At 34.0% G+C, this 15255-nt stretch overlaps 1 protein-coding gene across 1 annotated transcript in view; it reads right to left on the bottom strand.

The window, feature by feature from the left end:
* CALCR (calcitonin receptor) overlaps positions 1-15255 on the bottom strand; it is an 85998-nt gene that overhangs the window by 42051 nt on the left and 28692 nt on the right. The window contains exons 4-6 of the mRNA XM_015811608.1: positions 10109-10221; positions 8572-8663; positions 7267-7393 (exon numbers count right to left, since the gene is read on the bottom strand). Of these exons, the coding sequence (XP_015667094.1) occupies positions 7267-7393; positions 8572-8663; positions 10109-10221 (332 nt within the window). The remainder of the gene's footprint in view (positions 1-7266; positions 7394-8571; positions 8664-10108; positions 10222-15255) is intronic.

Raw genomic sequence — 15255 nt, forward strand, 5'->3', positions numbered from 1 at the left:
TCAGGCAGGAAACCCTATACCATTTCGGACAAATGGCTGTCCAGTCTCTTCTTAAAAACTTCCAGTGTTGGAACATTCACTGCTTCTGGAGGCAGGTTGTTCCACTGATTAATTGTTCTAACTGTCAGGAAGTTTCTCCTTAGTTCTAGGTTGCTTCTCTCCTTGATCAGTTTCCATCCATTGCTTCTTGTCCTGCCCTCAGGTGCTTTGGAGAATAGCTTGGCTCCCTCTTCTTTATGACAACCCCCGAGATATTGGAACACTGCTATAATGTCACCACTAGTCCTTCTGTTCATTAAACTAGACCAGGGGTAGGCAACCTTGGCTCTTTTATGACTCGTGGACTTCAACTCCCAGAATTTTATAAATTCCTCCTTTAACTTCGTTTGTTGCTGCTTTTTTAAAAAAATTCTTTTTTTACCATATGTTATAGCCAGACCTCTAAAATATGCTTTAGCTGCATCCCACACATTTTGAAGCAATGTCTCTTCTTTTTTGTTTATTTTAAAGAAAAATTCCATTTCCTTTTTTGCTATTTGTATAAACTCTTTCTCTTTCAGTGAAGATTGATTCAAAGACCATCTTAGCTTTTTCTTAGCTCCTTTCCAAGTCATCTTTATCGGATTATGGTCTGCCCATATATTGGTTTCTATCACAATGTCTTGTATAATCATGCTTAATTCAGGGGATATCCATATCATATCAATTTTAGACCATGATTTGTGCCTGTTTGAGTAGAATGTATATTGCATTTTTTTGGGGGGGGGAGGGTTCTGTCCGTATATCCTGTATACAGATTTCTTCTGCCATTTTAAAGAAAGTCTTAGGTAGTGTATTCCTTTCTTTCCCCCCTATTTTGCTACTTCTATAATCCAGCTTCCCATCTACAATTGCATTAAAGTCTCCCATTAAGCAAATATTTTGATATTCCAATTCCACTTTTTTTTAATGTAATTTTTGATAAAAATTCTTCTTGTTTGTTGTTAGGTGCATATATTGCTACCATCAGTATCTGTTTTTGATTTATCATTATTTCTACCATTAATATTCTTCTCTCTTCATCTGTATAGATTTGTTTGGGGTTCATTGTCTCTTTAATATATAAAGCTATTCCTCTTTTCTTTTGTTGTACTAATGTGAAGTGGAGTTTCCCGATTTTTTATTGTTTCAACAGTTTGTAGTGTTGTCTTTTAATATGTGTTTCTTGGAGACAAACTATATCCATTTTTAATTTTTGTAGTGTGTAAATTTTTTTTCTTTTTGTGGGGAGTTCAATCTGTTTGTATTCATTGAAACAATCCCATTTTCCTTCTCCATCTCCTTCAGTTATATGTAGATTTTATTCTCCTAGTTGTTCTTGTCTGTCTTTGTTTTCTTGCTTTTACCCCTTCTTCTATGTTTGTGTTTTCTGTTTCTTCTTCTTCCCTTGGTTTGGCTGATCCTTCTATTGCTTTCTCTTCCTGTTTTTTTGCTTCTCTCTCTGCATGAAATTCCGAACTTTCCCCTTCCAAAAAAGCTCTGTATCTCTCATAGAATTCCACTGCCTTGAATACAGAGTCCAATCTGTATTTTTTCAGGTCCCAATTAATTAAAATCCCTTCCGGGATCAGCCATCTGAAATGCACTCCTTTTTCAATTAATTTTCTGGTCAGGAATTGGTATTCTCTTCGTGAATCTCTTATCTTCCTGGGTATCTGCTTCAGCATACAATTTCCTTTTCTTTTTAATGCAGAGGATCATCTCTCACTCTTCTCAATATCTCATCTTTTATAGATCTTTTGACAAGTCTAACATGTACTTCTCTGGGGACTTTATTTCTCCTTGCATAGCTTGAATTGACTTGACATATCTGGTCTATCTCTCCTTCCATTTCCTGTTTCCCGATTTCCAGTGCTTCAGCCAATAGCTCTATCAAGTCCACGAGATCCTCTTCCTTATTCTCCATTATATTTTGAAAACTTAAAAAATAAGATGCCTTTTCCATTTCCAAAACTGCTATTGAATCTTCAGATTTTCTATTTGCCTGCATCAGCCTCTGATTTTCATCTTTTATTTCTTTCATCTTCTGATCAATCTCTACTGACTTATGTTCTATTTTCTGAATTCTTTGTTCATTCTTTGTAACCATCTGTCAGAAGCTTTCTAGTTGAGAGTTTGTTATGAATTTCTGGATTCATTTTATCAAAATTGTCTTTTGTCTCCTCATGATTTTTCCTTGTATCTTCTTTGGGAGAGGAGATGGCCTCTTGGATTGCTTGTAATGCCACTTGCATTGCCTTCTGAAAGTTGTTAGATTTTTCTTGAAGAAAAATGTCTTTGTAGTTTTTGTGCCACTGTCTTCTGAGATGGTTCCCTCTCCCATCTTTCTGGTACAGTCTAGTCTAAAGCCTTGGCATTCCATGAGAATTTCTAACCCCAAACTAGTATGACAGTAATACACAAATATATTAAATTCATAAATAAAGACATAATGGGATAGCACACTATAAGCAACTACTGTATGTATTCTCTATTTTTTTCCTGAACAGTACATTCTGGTGATTGCATTTCAGTGGAAGCATGTGAATTATTTCAAGGTCCTAATGAAATATTAGGAGCACTGTGGTGGCTCAGTGATTAAAATGCTTATCAGCTGGAAAGCCAGCAGCCCAGGTTCAACACCCGAGCACCATGTGATTGGGTGAGCTCCTGGCCTGGCCTTAGTTCCTGCCAACCCAGCAGTTTGAAAGCAAGTCGATAAATAGGTATCACTTCAGTGGGAAGATAACAGCATGATGTCATGTGGGCCACATGACTGCAAAAATGTCTTCGTACAGTACTGCTCAATGGCCTTGAAACAGATATGAGCACTGCCTCTGATAGCCAGCAACATTTAGCAGAGTAAAGTCCACAGAGACTCCTTTATCTTTTTTTTCCCTAATGAAATATAACTATGTTATATGTAGGGAAATCTGAAATATAGGTCCTTCCCCTGATGGAAATTGCCTACTCATAGGGATTGATTTATGAGAAGGGCTGGAAGCAAAGAAAAGGATTACCCTAGAAAAGAAATTAAGCTTCCCATATAAAAAATATGAAAAGCAAAGGCCTCTTATGCATACTTATTTGACTTTTGACAGATGTTGTCACAACAAGAAATCTTTCAAAACAGGTTGTTTGGTATTCTGTGCTAACAGACCAGTTCTGACTTAATTTATGTGGGAGGCTTTGATTTAAAACTCTAACTGCAATGGTTGAATCCATCACCACAACCACAAATTCCTTCCCCTCACTTCCTCCTATTTCTCCTTTAATTTCCTTGATACTCTGCTTTTAGAAAAGCCAGATATGAATGTGAAAAGAGATGTACTATCTAAGGTCCCACAATTTTCTGTGAACCCTAATAGTCTTCAGTTAGAAGAATCCTGAACCTGTTACCAAATTGTTAATGTAACATAAGAGTAAGATATTAAATACATGACTTAATAAAATCAGATTTAGTTTTTGTGCAGTCATATCACTATATACAGTACACCATGGCTTCCAGCATTCTATTCAAAGACCTCATTTGTGCATATCTAATAAAGGTAAATAATTTGGGTGAGAATCTATGAGAAGCGATTATAGATTGAATTATCTCCTGCAGAGGCCATAAACTTTCACAAAGGATTTTGCTGGCCCAGTGGATGTTAACATTCAGCCTACATATTCATGGGCTCTGTATGTAATTGTTGAATTCTAAAAAACATCAGGAGCCTGATGTTTTTTTTATAATTCGACAATTTCATACCTATATTTCACAGAAATTCATATTACTTCACAGATTGAAACCAAATAGGCACAAAGAGAAGGGAAATGAGTCACATGTACTGACCATAGAGATATATAAAGAGAAAGGAAACAGAACTGTAAAATAGAGTGACAGGTAAAAAAAAGAAACAGTTAATTGATATTATGTTAATTTTGAAAGATAGGATTAAGTACAGCAGATAATTTAAATATTAATATTTTTATCAGATTTCATAATTAATTTTATAAAATAAATTTAAAAACTAATGCAAAATATTATTTCTCCTATAAGTTTATATTTAGATGTTAATTTATAAATCATACATCCAAGAACATTTTTCTATCTCCCTCATGTCACACGCACACATTTCAGAAATCTGTACACCTGGCCAATATAAGCATCATTTTATATTTTTTTCCATTTGCTCATTTCAATAAGCAGCATTTTAGATAATCATAAACATTATTTCTGAACAAAAATATACAGAAAGCCTATTCTATTATCAGTTATGTCAATTGTATATCATTTTAACATTAAATTAAAATTTTATGAAGACTTACCCAAAATAGAATGTAATGCTGAATGGATAAATCACAAACTGAATAATATTATATATTTGATCTATTTTTCATCCTTACTTGCAACCCATGTCTAAACAAAATCCAACTGAAAATAGCATTGGTTGAAATAAATTTATCCTGTTTGATCTGCTGAGACTTAATAATGCTTTTCTACCCTTCATTGAAGAAAACCTGGATATGTCTATGTCATGATGAATATATGTACTTGATAGTTTTCAGGAGATATAATAGGCTACACATCTTAGTCCTATAAAAGAAGGTTTCTTGAAATAGAAAATCTATCTAAATTATTCAGGTTCTTGAAATGTCTGTACAGATATTACACTTTGGAAACTACAAATATATTTAAGATATTAAACTTCAGTGATGACACTTCAGCTTTAGTGATAAAAAAAGATAGATAATTCAAATCTGTTCAATAATACAACCAAAGATAGATCAGGCTTAGTTTTCCAGCTTATTTTTCATAGGTTTTTATTATACCATATGCAACTCTACTGTACATGATTATGCATACACTCACAATGACATTTGTGAGGGAATATCAAGAAATAAAAACCAAAATAACAAAAATGTAACCCTGAATTTTGCTTGAAAAACTTTTTGGGGCAAAAGGTTTCATATGTATTTCTGTTACTGCAGTACTATAATACAAAAGTCATTTTTTCCTTTTGTTCTATAAATCATACAATACGTCCTCTTTATTTCTGTCCTTATTTGGCAACCATTCTCAGATATGTATATACTTTTTTTCTCTGACTTGAATTATAGTAAGTTCTATCTCCATTTATTATGAAGATTTGCATTTAATTTCTATCATAAATTTGCATGTAAATATAAATACATTAATCATCTTTTCCGTGCTGCTTTCTTTAAAGGTTAACTGGAAAGAAGAGAGTCTCAAATAATGACAGAATTTTTTTTACAGGAAGATCTGGCAGAGTATATTTACTTTTTAAATTTATTTCCTGCTTTTTTTCTAGAAGCTAGAGGAGGCTGACTGAATTTATATCTCACTCCAGTCAGGAACAGACTCTTGGTGGCTCATAATATGAAAAAAAAGTGCAAGTAATCCTCGACTTATAACAGTTCATTTGATGATGGTTCAAAGTTGACTTATGACCTAACTTACAAAAGTCACATCACTCCCATGGTCACATGACTGCAATCTGGGCACTTGGCAACCAGCTTACGTTTACAATGGTTGCAGTGTCTTGCAATTGTGATTTGCAATCTTCTCAGCTAGCTTCCGACTAGCAAAGTCAATTGGGGAAGTCAAATTTGCTTAATGACTGTGGTAAAAATGGTTGTAAAATCAGGTATGGTCATGTAATTGTGGTTGCAAGCTGAGGACTACATGTAACAAAAATCAGGAAAACCTCCCCCCCAGTTTAAAATAGTATCTGGAATCAACCTCTAAATGTCCTCTGGAAAAGGTCCATATTTAGGACTTCTGGAAGGCAACTGACATGGGCCCAATATAAATCCTACAGGACACTATTCCAGAGAGCCACAAAACAACTGTGCTTCCAGCTTTGACCTCTCTGACCTCCTGAAATTGGAGGACAACAACCTGCTGGTACAATCAGGTAGTTCTATTTCAGTGGAAAAATGTGGTCCTGCGGGTTATTTATTTATAAGATCCTCTTCACACCCCACCCCCAATAACCCACCAAAACTATTCCTGCAACATCCATCTTGGATGAGCTGAGAGGTAACGAGTCACTTGAAATCATGTAGTGAGCTTTTATGGTTGAAAGTAGATACTGCATATCCCTGGGTCTTCCTCTGTCCCTGACTTTCTAGTCTGAATTTAAGAACTAGCTAGTTCTCAGGTCAAAAACCAGTCAATCTGGCATCTGTCTAGACATAAAATAGGCATTTCATATTATACATTACCTATAACTTTTAAATAAAGATGCTAAGATTTGAATCTGGACTTATGAGCATGCAGGAACACACTCCACATCCAGTTATGGTTTCTTTCCTACACTTAATTTCATATGGCAAGTAAGATTATAAAGTTCTAGATCTAGTATTTGATCTATTGAGGCTATTTTCTCATAAAACCTTAAGTAATTGAATAGTCAAATGGTATTTGAGATAGCTATTTCACTATGTTCACAATCATACTAAACCATTGGTTTTTTTTTAAAAAAAAATGGGTTCTTAATCAGAATCTTGTAGATAAATAAAGAAGGGCTTTTTCTGAGTTTCTTTACTATCTTTTCGTTGTTCTTATATTGTACATATATGGATTACTTAGAGACGTGGATGAAGATCAAAGCAGATTAAGGTTGAAAAACTAACTTTTCCAGGGCAATGTGTCCTGAAGCCAATTCCTTTTCATCATAATGGAGTGGAAACACATTCCATCATAAAGCTGTGTTTACATATAAGCAATCATCTGAACAAATAGCATGTTGCTGCATGCACTGTTTTGTGCTCTATATTTGTCATGTGACCAATTATGCAAGGAAGGAAGGAAATGGCTTTTGTTGTGCCTAAATTCAAGATTATGACTTCCTGTATTCAAACAGGTCAACAAATGAAGTTCAGTTTTGAATTAGATATGGAGTGTAATAAATCATAGTTCTGGACATGGACTTAACATAAATCCAAGCAAAGAATGAAATAGGAGCATGGATTGCATGCAGTAGTATGTTGCACATCTACAATACAGTTTACTAAGTCAAAATTTCTGATTTACTACTTAGAAAGTTTAAAATTTCTTGCCGGTATAAGGATTTAATTGGGATGAAATAAACTTGACACTTTTAAAAATAATCTTCAACACTGCATTGTTAGAATAGGGGACAACTTTCTTCACATCCTGTGGCAGAAAGGTAAGAAGATCTTTTAACTCTCAATGTTTTAAGTTCATTTATTCAAGATGAAGTATAAAAAAATACTTACTGGATCTTTTTTGACCAGATCTCGATCAGGCACCACTGCAATGAGGTGGGCAAGTGTAAACACAGAGTTAAGAACATATGAACAAAAGAGATTCTTATGCAATGTTATCCTTTGACAGCTGAGGCTCCTGAAAAACATGCATCACAAATATAATATAAATTAGAAATTTAATATATTATTAAAGTTGATTCTGAGGTTGCATTAATAACAAGAACATGTTTAGCAATTCTTTCTTAAATATGCAATCTGACACAGGCAGTCAGAAAAAAATATGGCTGGCAATGAAGCCATGGGAAAAAAATTCCCTTACTCTTACACCTGCTTACATGCTCCATGCTTTTTCAATCATAGTTAGAGGACTTCTCATGTACATGGTCATGGCAGAAAAATTCACAATTACTTTGATAATAAGATATATATATTTAATGTATTTAATATATTTTATTTAATAAATAAATGCAAATACCCTGCATAGACATATTATTTGGAGCATTATATTAAAATTACAAAATACTTTAAGAATGAGTTATCAGCTGAGTAAGAAATTTTGATCTGGAATTTTTCTGATGTTAGGGATATTTAATTTCATTCCTTGCATGGTTTTGATTTCTTCTTGGTTCCCACAACTATAAGAGATTCTTCCTGCTTTATTACAGTCAACTGAATCAAGAAAATTACTGTGCCATTTTTCCCTAAATTATTCACAAATAAATATTTAGCTAACTCACTAACCCCACTGAACAACTTTGAAACAGTCAACAGTAGTCTGAATAGTAAAATAACTTTCCACTTTACTGGATAAAGGTTATATGACTATATATTGATTTTCATATGCCACTAAGTTGTTCATACACCTAACATGGCTAGTTCTTTCTAGATTTCTTTATAGTTAGATTAAATAATTGGGGCTCACCCAAAACTTGGAAACTATTCTTGCTTGCTAATAATAGAATAAAAAAATAGCAATCATCAGCTCTTCCCAAAATGTTATGTGAGGCCTTAATTTAATATTTGCCATATTTGATATGTCAAATCATTCTTTGTATTCTATTTTGGCACACACAACTCTTTAGTTACAGTGGAATACTTAGAGTCTGCTTAATGTCTTAAACAAGTGTATATAACTCCAAGAAGACATGGTACTTCTATTATAGAGAATTGACACATATAGCACATAGATAAAATCACTTGTAAGCCAATGTGGCCAGTAAGCAAACAACTGGACTATATGAATCAAAGAAATACTTCTATAACTCTTGCACACGCTACAATAAGAAAAAATAAACAGTGGAAGGATGTACTCACTTGAAATGGAAGAAAATTCCCAAGGAAATCAACAGGGAAACCATAGACAGTACATGTCCTACTATAGTCATGTAATAAACTATGAAAACCATCTGAAATTTAAAAGAAAAACTAAATAAAAAATGAAGAACAATGAGACATTTTAAAAATTATTGTGAAATATAAATAGTAGTAACAATGACCCCAGAACTTTGGCATATCTTTTACTTTATTTTAGATACATGGAACTACCTCTCAAAACGATTTAAATTGTATCCACGTTTACAAAGTACATGCTATAAATAGTATTATTTTAATGTATATATGCATAAGTATATTCCCATGCGTATATAATTAATGTCCCTTGTTCATTTGATTATCATATGTTGTCTTGGTCACATGGTCTGTTCTATTTGATTTCTTGATTTTATAATCTCTGTTCCTGGTGCTGCTATGAGCAACCCAAACATAGTCCACCTGTTGAAAACCATATCAAAGTAACTTGTGTTCTGCTGTACATTATTTCTCCTTTATTTTTTTTCTGCATTTAGGGTTAATTATGGCAAGATTTTCCCTCATGAACTATCCTCTTAATGGGTATTATGACAAGCTTCTGTAATTGGCCATATAAAAGTCAACTCCATAAAGATTTACATAAAACCTTGAGAATTATTTCTTATAACGAAAGGTCATAAAGCGTCCTCAGCATTTTACAGAGTATCTTATATTAGACTTTTCCCAGAATACTATGTAATAAGTAAGACATGGTCTAAATGTCTTAGATTTAGATTACTATGTAATAAGTAAGACATTCAGTCTGAATGTCACAGGGTTAGGCACAATATTTAAAAAATGGAAATTCAAATCACCTTAAAAAAAAGAAGGAATATAAAGAAAGTTGTAAAATATACCCATCATTTTTATAACATGCATAAACTTTATGCATGAAAATTTCATTGATCATTTAATCTCTTCATATTATATGTAGAAGGCTTTCAGATACCCCTTTCTAATTATAATGAAAGTCAGTCATAATTCTGATTGTACCCATCAGCTATGTAAAGGGAATGTGCTCAGAAATTTTCACTAGTCCTTAAAATCTCACACGGATTATAATGCCACCATTTTTGTCTTCATTAAAGTCAAGTCAATACATCTAACTTTAGTGATGAGCAGTGAAATTTGACATTTTATCAGTTTTTGAGGGGAGAGGAATACAGGTGAAAAGTCTGTTCATTTTTCTCTACTCAAATGGCAAAACTGCTTTCCTTGCTATTAGTGACAATAACGGAGGAAAGAATAAGAGGAAAAGATTGCCTTTGGAATCTACAGCTCATAATATGTGGACTCATTCAATTTTAAACAATAACCATCTAGGATACAGAACTATAGGCCTTGGTATTACATTAGGAGTTTTTGTATAAAACCTGTGAATTGGACATTGATTTCCTGTGGCATCACTGAACATGGCTGAAATAGACAAAAGGCATTGCATCTATCTATATTGCATCCCTGATTAATATATATATATATAATATATATAATTTAAACAACTTACCTTACGCTTTTCATTTGTAAAAGAATTGCACCGGGTGTAGTTGGACCAGGTTCGGTTGGTTTCAGGATGCCGAAACCACGTTCCTGTCTTATCACAATATTTTGTTGTTATTTCTGTGAATTAACAATTCAGTGGATGTAATTCATTTGAGAAACTTGTGTCTGTATATTAAAGCCTATTACATTTCATACATTAATCAACAGTGGCTGGAATGAAAGAAAAATCATTTATAATAACACTGAGACAAATTGTGATAATTTGCCATTTCATTTTGTAAAAATAGCAAATCATTAAAAAGAAAGTATCATTAACCACTTCCTGTAACATGTTTTGCTCACTGTAAGTCTCAGTGACAGAATCACTATAACCAAAATATATGAGGTAAATTATTTGTAGCTTACTTGTATTTAATGCATTAGAATGGATAGAATTTTTTACACTTTAATTCTTATTTCCTCTTAGCTGAATATTATTTTCTCACTTTAGTGGAGCCATACATCTTCAATTAAGGATGGTCCCATAGGCAGGTAAATTTTAAGAATTTCAGGAAGAATATTCTGCCTTAAATATGACCTGACCAAATAATTGTTTTATTTCTTTAACAATTCAAAATACCATCTGATTCTTAGCCTGAGTAGCTCACAATTTCTCACAATTACAAATGTTTGACTGATGGAGTAAAGCCACCATTGCTATATTTTTATATCTTTGCAACCACCTACTACAAGGTACTTAGTTTTATTAGGTACTGTTTATAGCCTTATGCACCATAGCTCTTTAAGGTAGACCAGACAAAAAACCAATGTCATTTAGAACTAGAACTACTACTCAGTTACTATATTGTACAACAAGTCTGAATATGCTTCTCCATCCCTCACTTATCTTTGTGTGAATTAGGGAGCTCTGAGACATTTACTCAAATTAGTTTCTTAGAATGAACTCAAGCCACACTTCTCTTATGTCTGAATTGTTAGCAGATCTTCCTTCTGTCTTTGAAAGCCATTCCCTATATTCTTTCCAGCTGCATACTTACACACTAGCCAGGCTTTTGCAACAACAAAGTTTTCCTCCTACTATATTAAATCCTAGTTTGATTAATTATATTCATAATAGCTAATATATTTGCTGAACATGATGAAATTTTATTGTCTCACAAATGGCTCCCGTATAACAAGTACACGGCAGTCAAGATTAATTACTATTGACTATTTAGACAGAAAATCCCATAAGCAGTTTTTCCCAAGAAGTAAAACTTCAACTACAACAAATTAGCAATTTAGCCACTATTTTTGGCATTCCATATCTGCTTGAGGCAGTTCATTCATTTCCTTAATTTTAGCATCAGACTACTTTTGCAAGCTAATATATATATTTTTAGAGTAAAAAGAAGGAGACTAAAATTCTTCTGAGGAATCTGAAATGCTTTCAAGAAATTGGGGATTACTACTGTCATATACTTGCTGCTGTGAATATAAGTTCTATTATCAGGATCCTTTATTGATTTACTGAAACTGTATTCTATTTTTCATTTTAATACACCAATAAATAGTTTTGCAGTTTTGTTTTAAAAATTTAATCATAACCATAAATATTCCTAAGAGAAAATGATCACAGGAGCATTGCCAAAAGCAACTTAACTGCTTATTCATTTAATTAAAACAGTGAACAAGGAATACAATCCTATTAGAAGTTCAGGGGTAGATCTTATTGAGTCCTTGATATTCTCTCAGGTTGGTTTTCTTCATACAAATGTTTTATTACCAGCCTGCAAGTGTTATGTTAAAGAATAACTTACAAACGGAAATTTCAATGTGATGGGAAACACCACAGAAAAGGACGTATTTATGAAAACCACTCAGCTAACTCTTCAGGTATCTTGAAACTATCTTCAATTGACAGTAAGTACATATTGGAGAACGTAGTCCTTCAAATACTCTATTGCTTTAGAACAACATGAGACCAAGTTTTTTGATGTTTTTAAATATATCTGATGTTTTTAAAGGTCTCTGTTGACCTTTTGCTAGGCCTATATGAAGGCAATAATAGATGTGGTATGAACAATAATGTCACCTTATAATGGACATGTAATATTTATCTCACAACAGCTTCAAATACTCATGATCCACTTCTCAAGGTGCTAATGTGATATTTAAAGGCCTACACAGTTGGGGATCGAACTGTATGATGAACTGCACTTTGCTATATATTTATTCCTGGGTTTTAAAATATTTGAGAGTTGTCCTTTTTACTCTGCATACACTGAAAATCAACAGAGGACCTTTGTGTGGTTAACATCAGCTTCTGGATTTGCTTATTCGATCTTTAATCAGTTCCTAACAATAAGCATTGAAGTTTTAATTCAGATAGGCCTTGTGTCCATCAACTGACTTGTAAAATCCATCACCATTGATTTTATATATTTTTCTTTGTTAATGTTTTTTCATTATATTTTATTGCAATTTATTATATATTCCAAATTATATTGGAATTTGATGACCATTTAAAAGAAAAGCAAAACATAAACCTATTTCTTCTGATTCTGTTCCTCCCATTATTAAAAAAAAAGCAGCAAAAGATTAACAGCTGAGGCAATAAGTTCATCTCTGCTAAGGAGCAGCACCTTTTGTCTGGAAATCCTTGGGATAAGCACTCTTTAAATCATTCAAAAGTATAGATTATCTAAAGCTGGGAAATGTCTCAAGTAGTGCTTAAAGCTGACTGTATACAATGTATCTCATTTTTATTGAGTGTTATTTCATTGATATCTATGAAACATTTATTTCTCCTTTTCAATTTCTCCACTTTGAAGGCAGAGAGGAAGAGGAAAATAAAGAAAATAGCTCCTTTAGTAGTTTTTGAGTCTAAATTCCAATATGTCTCTTTTATTAACAAGCTTGATTTACCAGCAGTCATCAAAGGACATTTTCCTTCTGCTCTATAAAGCTATAATAAGAAGATATTATATTAGCTGCTGGAACTTTACTTTCCTTAAGGTAGAAAATAGAAAATTTGTCACACTGTATTGTGCCTAAGGAACAAAGGAGATGAGGGTCTGTTGCTGTTTCAATTGTTGCTGCTTTTCCTTTATGGGAAAAGGGTTGGTGGATCTTGGACCAGGCAATATTAAAAGCTCAGGTAACTAATCTCTATGTGGTTGAATTTTTATATCCATTCATGAAACCCCAGACTGCTGCTTTGGGATGGGGAGTATCTAATTTAAGATACTGTAAATAATTTTTCCATCTCTTTTGTGGTAAATATCCTAACAGGATTCCCTGAACTGGCACCCAACAAATAGCACCTGATAAAAAAGCTACTATCAGGGTCAAAGTTAAGTTTGCCCAACATTCTATGTCACACAGCAGCCAATCAGAAGTCTTCATGGGAAGGCCACACACATGAACTGAGGTGACAACCTTTTTGTACTTTTTTACTGTAGCATTTAAAATAACTTTCATGTGGTCAAAATGGTTGTAGTCAGCCATCAAGATCTAGTAGCCTGATCTGTCATTAATTTTTCCAATCTGTTATAAAACTATCTAAATGGGTGCTTATGACTTCACCTAATGGAAACAAATCTCCAAATTTAAATATACATTGCACAAAGAAATACTTCCTTTTATTGACTCTATTTATCCTGTCAAGATAACAGCTTGGAAATTCTGGGATTCAGTCAGCTGACTATATCACTGGTTTCCATGCTCCTGCCATTCAGATGAAATCTTGATGGGTAGCTCCAGAAAATTTGCAATTTTATATAGCCTCAATTTTTGCTGTTTGTCATCTCTAATAAGAAAGCAGGAGTTAAATAAAACACATGACAGTTTTAAAAGTATACTGTAACTGACTAAAATGAAGGACTCCTTCTTATAGCCATGTTAGTATGAAATCTTGTGTCCATACTTGTCAGAAAAGGATGTCAACAGAAATTGTTCCACCTTAAAAACTCAGGCTGGGAAATGGATTTGATATGAATCACTAAAATATTCTTACAAGAGCTGGAATTTTATTTTATTTTTATACACATTATTTATTACCCATTGTGTAATAAATCAAATATCAAACTCCTTACAAAAACCCTAACTAATTAAAGGCAGCCCTTTCATCCTCAGCAACCAAATTCCACAGGGAATAATAATCCACTTTTTATAGTCCAAGAGGCTAAAGCCTTAGGTGTTTTGAGAGAATAGGAGCAGTCATTGAGGAGCACTTTATCTTTTTCCCCGCTCTCACTTCCACAAATAAGGAACAGACTCTAAACCAAACTAACCCTTTTGTCGCTAAAGTATGTTCTTATGCATCAACAATTTGTAACTACTGCTGACAGGACTTATAGGGAAATCTCTCCAGATAAAACGGAAGTTAATGTATAAGCATACAAATGAAGGAACTATGCTAATTGGAAAAGAAAAAGAAAAACACATGCAAAGAGGAAATAATGTGTATGGTAAAGCTGTAATGGCATACAGTTATGGATGATATTTTTTAGTATGTAAAAGAAATAGAAGAAAATTTTATTTAATCAAATTCTGGTCCTTAATGAATGTTGTTGTTCAGACACTAAGTCATATCCAACACTTTGAGATCCCATGGACCACAGCACTCCAGGCACCTTTGTCCTCCACTGTCTCCCTGAGTCTGCCCAAACTCAGGCTCCATGCATTGATGACACTATCTAACCATCTAATCCTGTGTGGTCCCCTTCTCCTGTTGCCTTTTATTGCCATCTGGAGCGAGTGGTGGAGGAATGATCCCGCAAATACTCCTGTAGGAACACCAGCTGATTGGATACAGAAGAGACGGGGTGGGAGAACACCACAACACACACGCACGCCTGCACACGGAGAGACATCTGCTGGGCGCAGACGATGGAGTGAATCTGGGAGCGATCCGGCAGTCACCCCAGCTGATCGAATGCGGAGGAGACAGTGGGACAGGAGACTGCTGTGTGCGCGTGCGCCCAAGCACAAAGGGAAACTGGAGTGAACGGAGCCGATAGGGATAAGCAAAAGAGGGCAAGAACAGCAGGTGGATAAACGGGAAAAATGGGGGGAGCAGCAATGGAAAGGCACCTATAATGCCGGACCCAGATGTGCGGCCCAGAATGATTGCCGGGAGGGGAGTGGTCGGAAAATACACCAACAGCC

Source organism: Protobothrops mucrosquamatus, unplaced genomic scaffold, assembly GCF_001527695.2.
Source record: "Protobothrops mucrosquamatus isolate PMUCROS unplaced genomic scaffold, P.Mucros_1.0 scaffold45, whole genome shotgun sequence".
Classification (NCBI taxonomy): Eukaryota; Metazoa; Chordata; class Lepidosauria; order Squamata; family Viperidae; genus Protobothrops; species Protobothrops mucrosquamatus.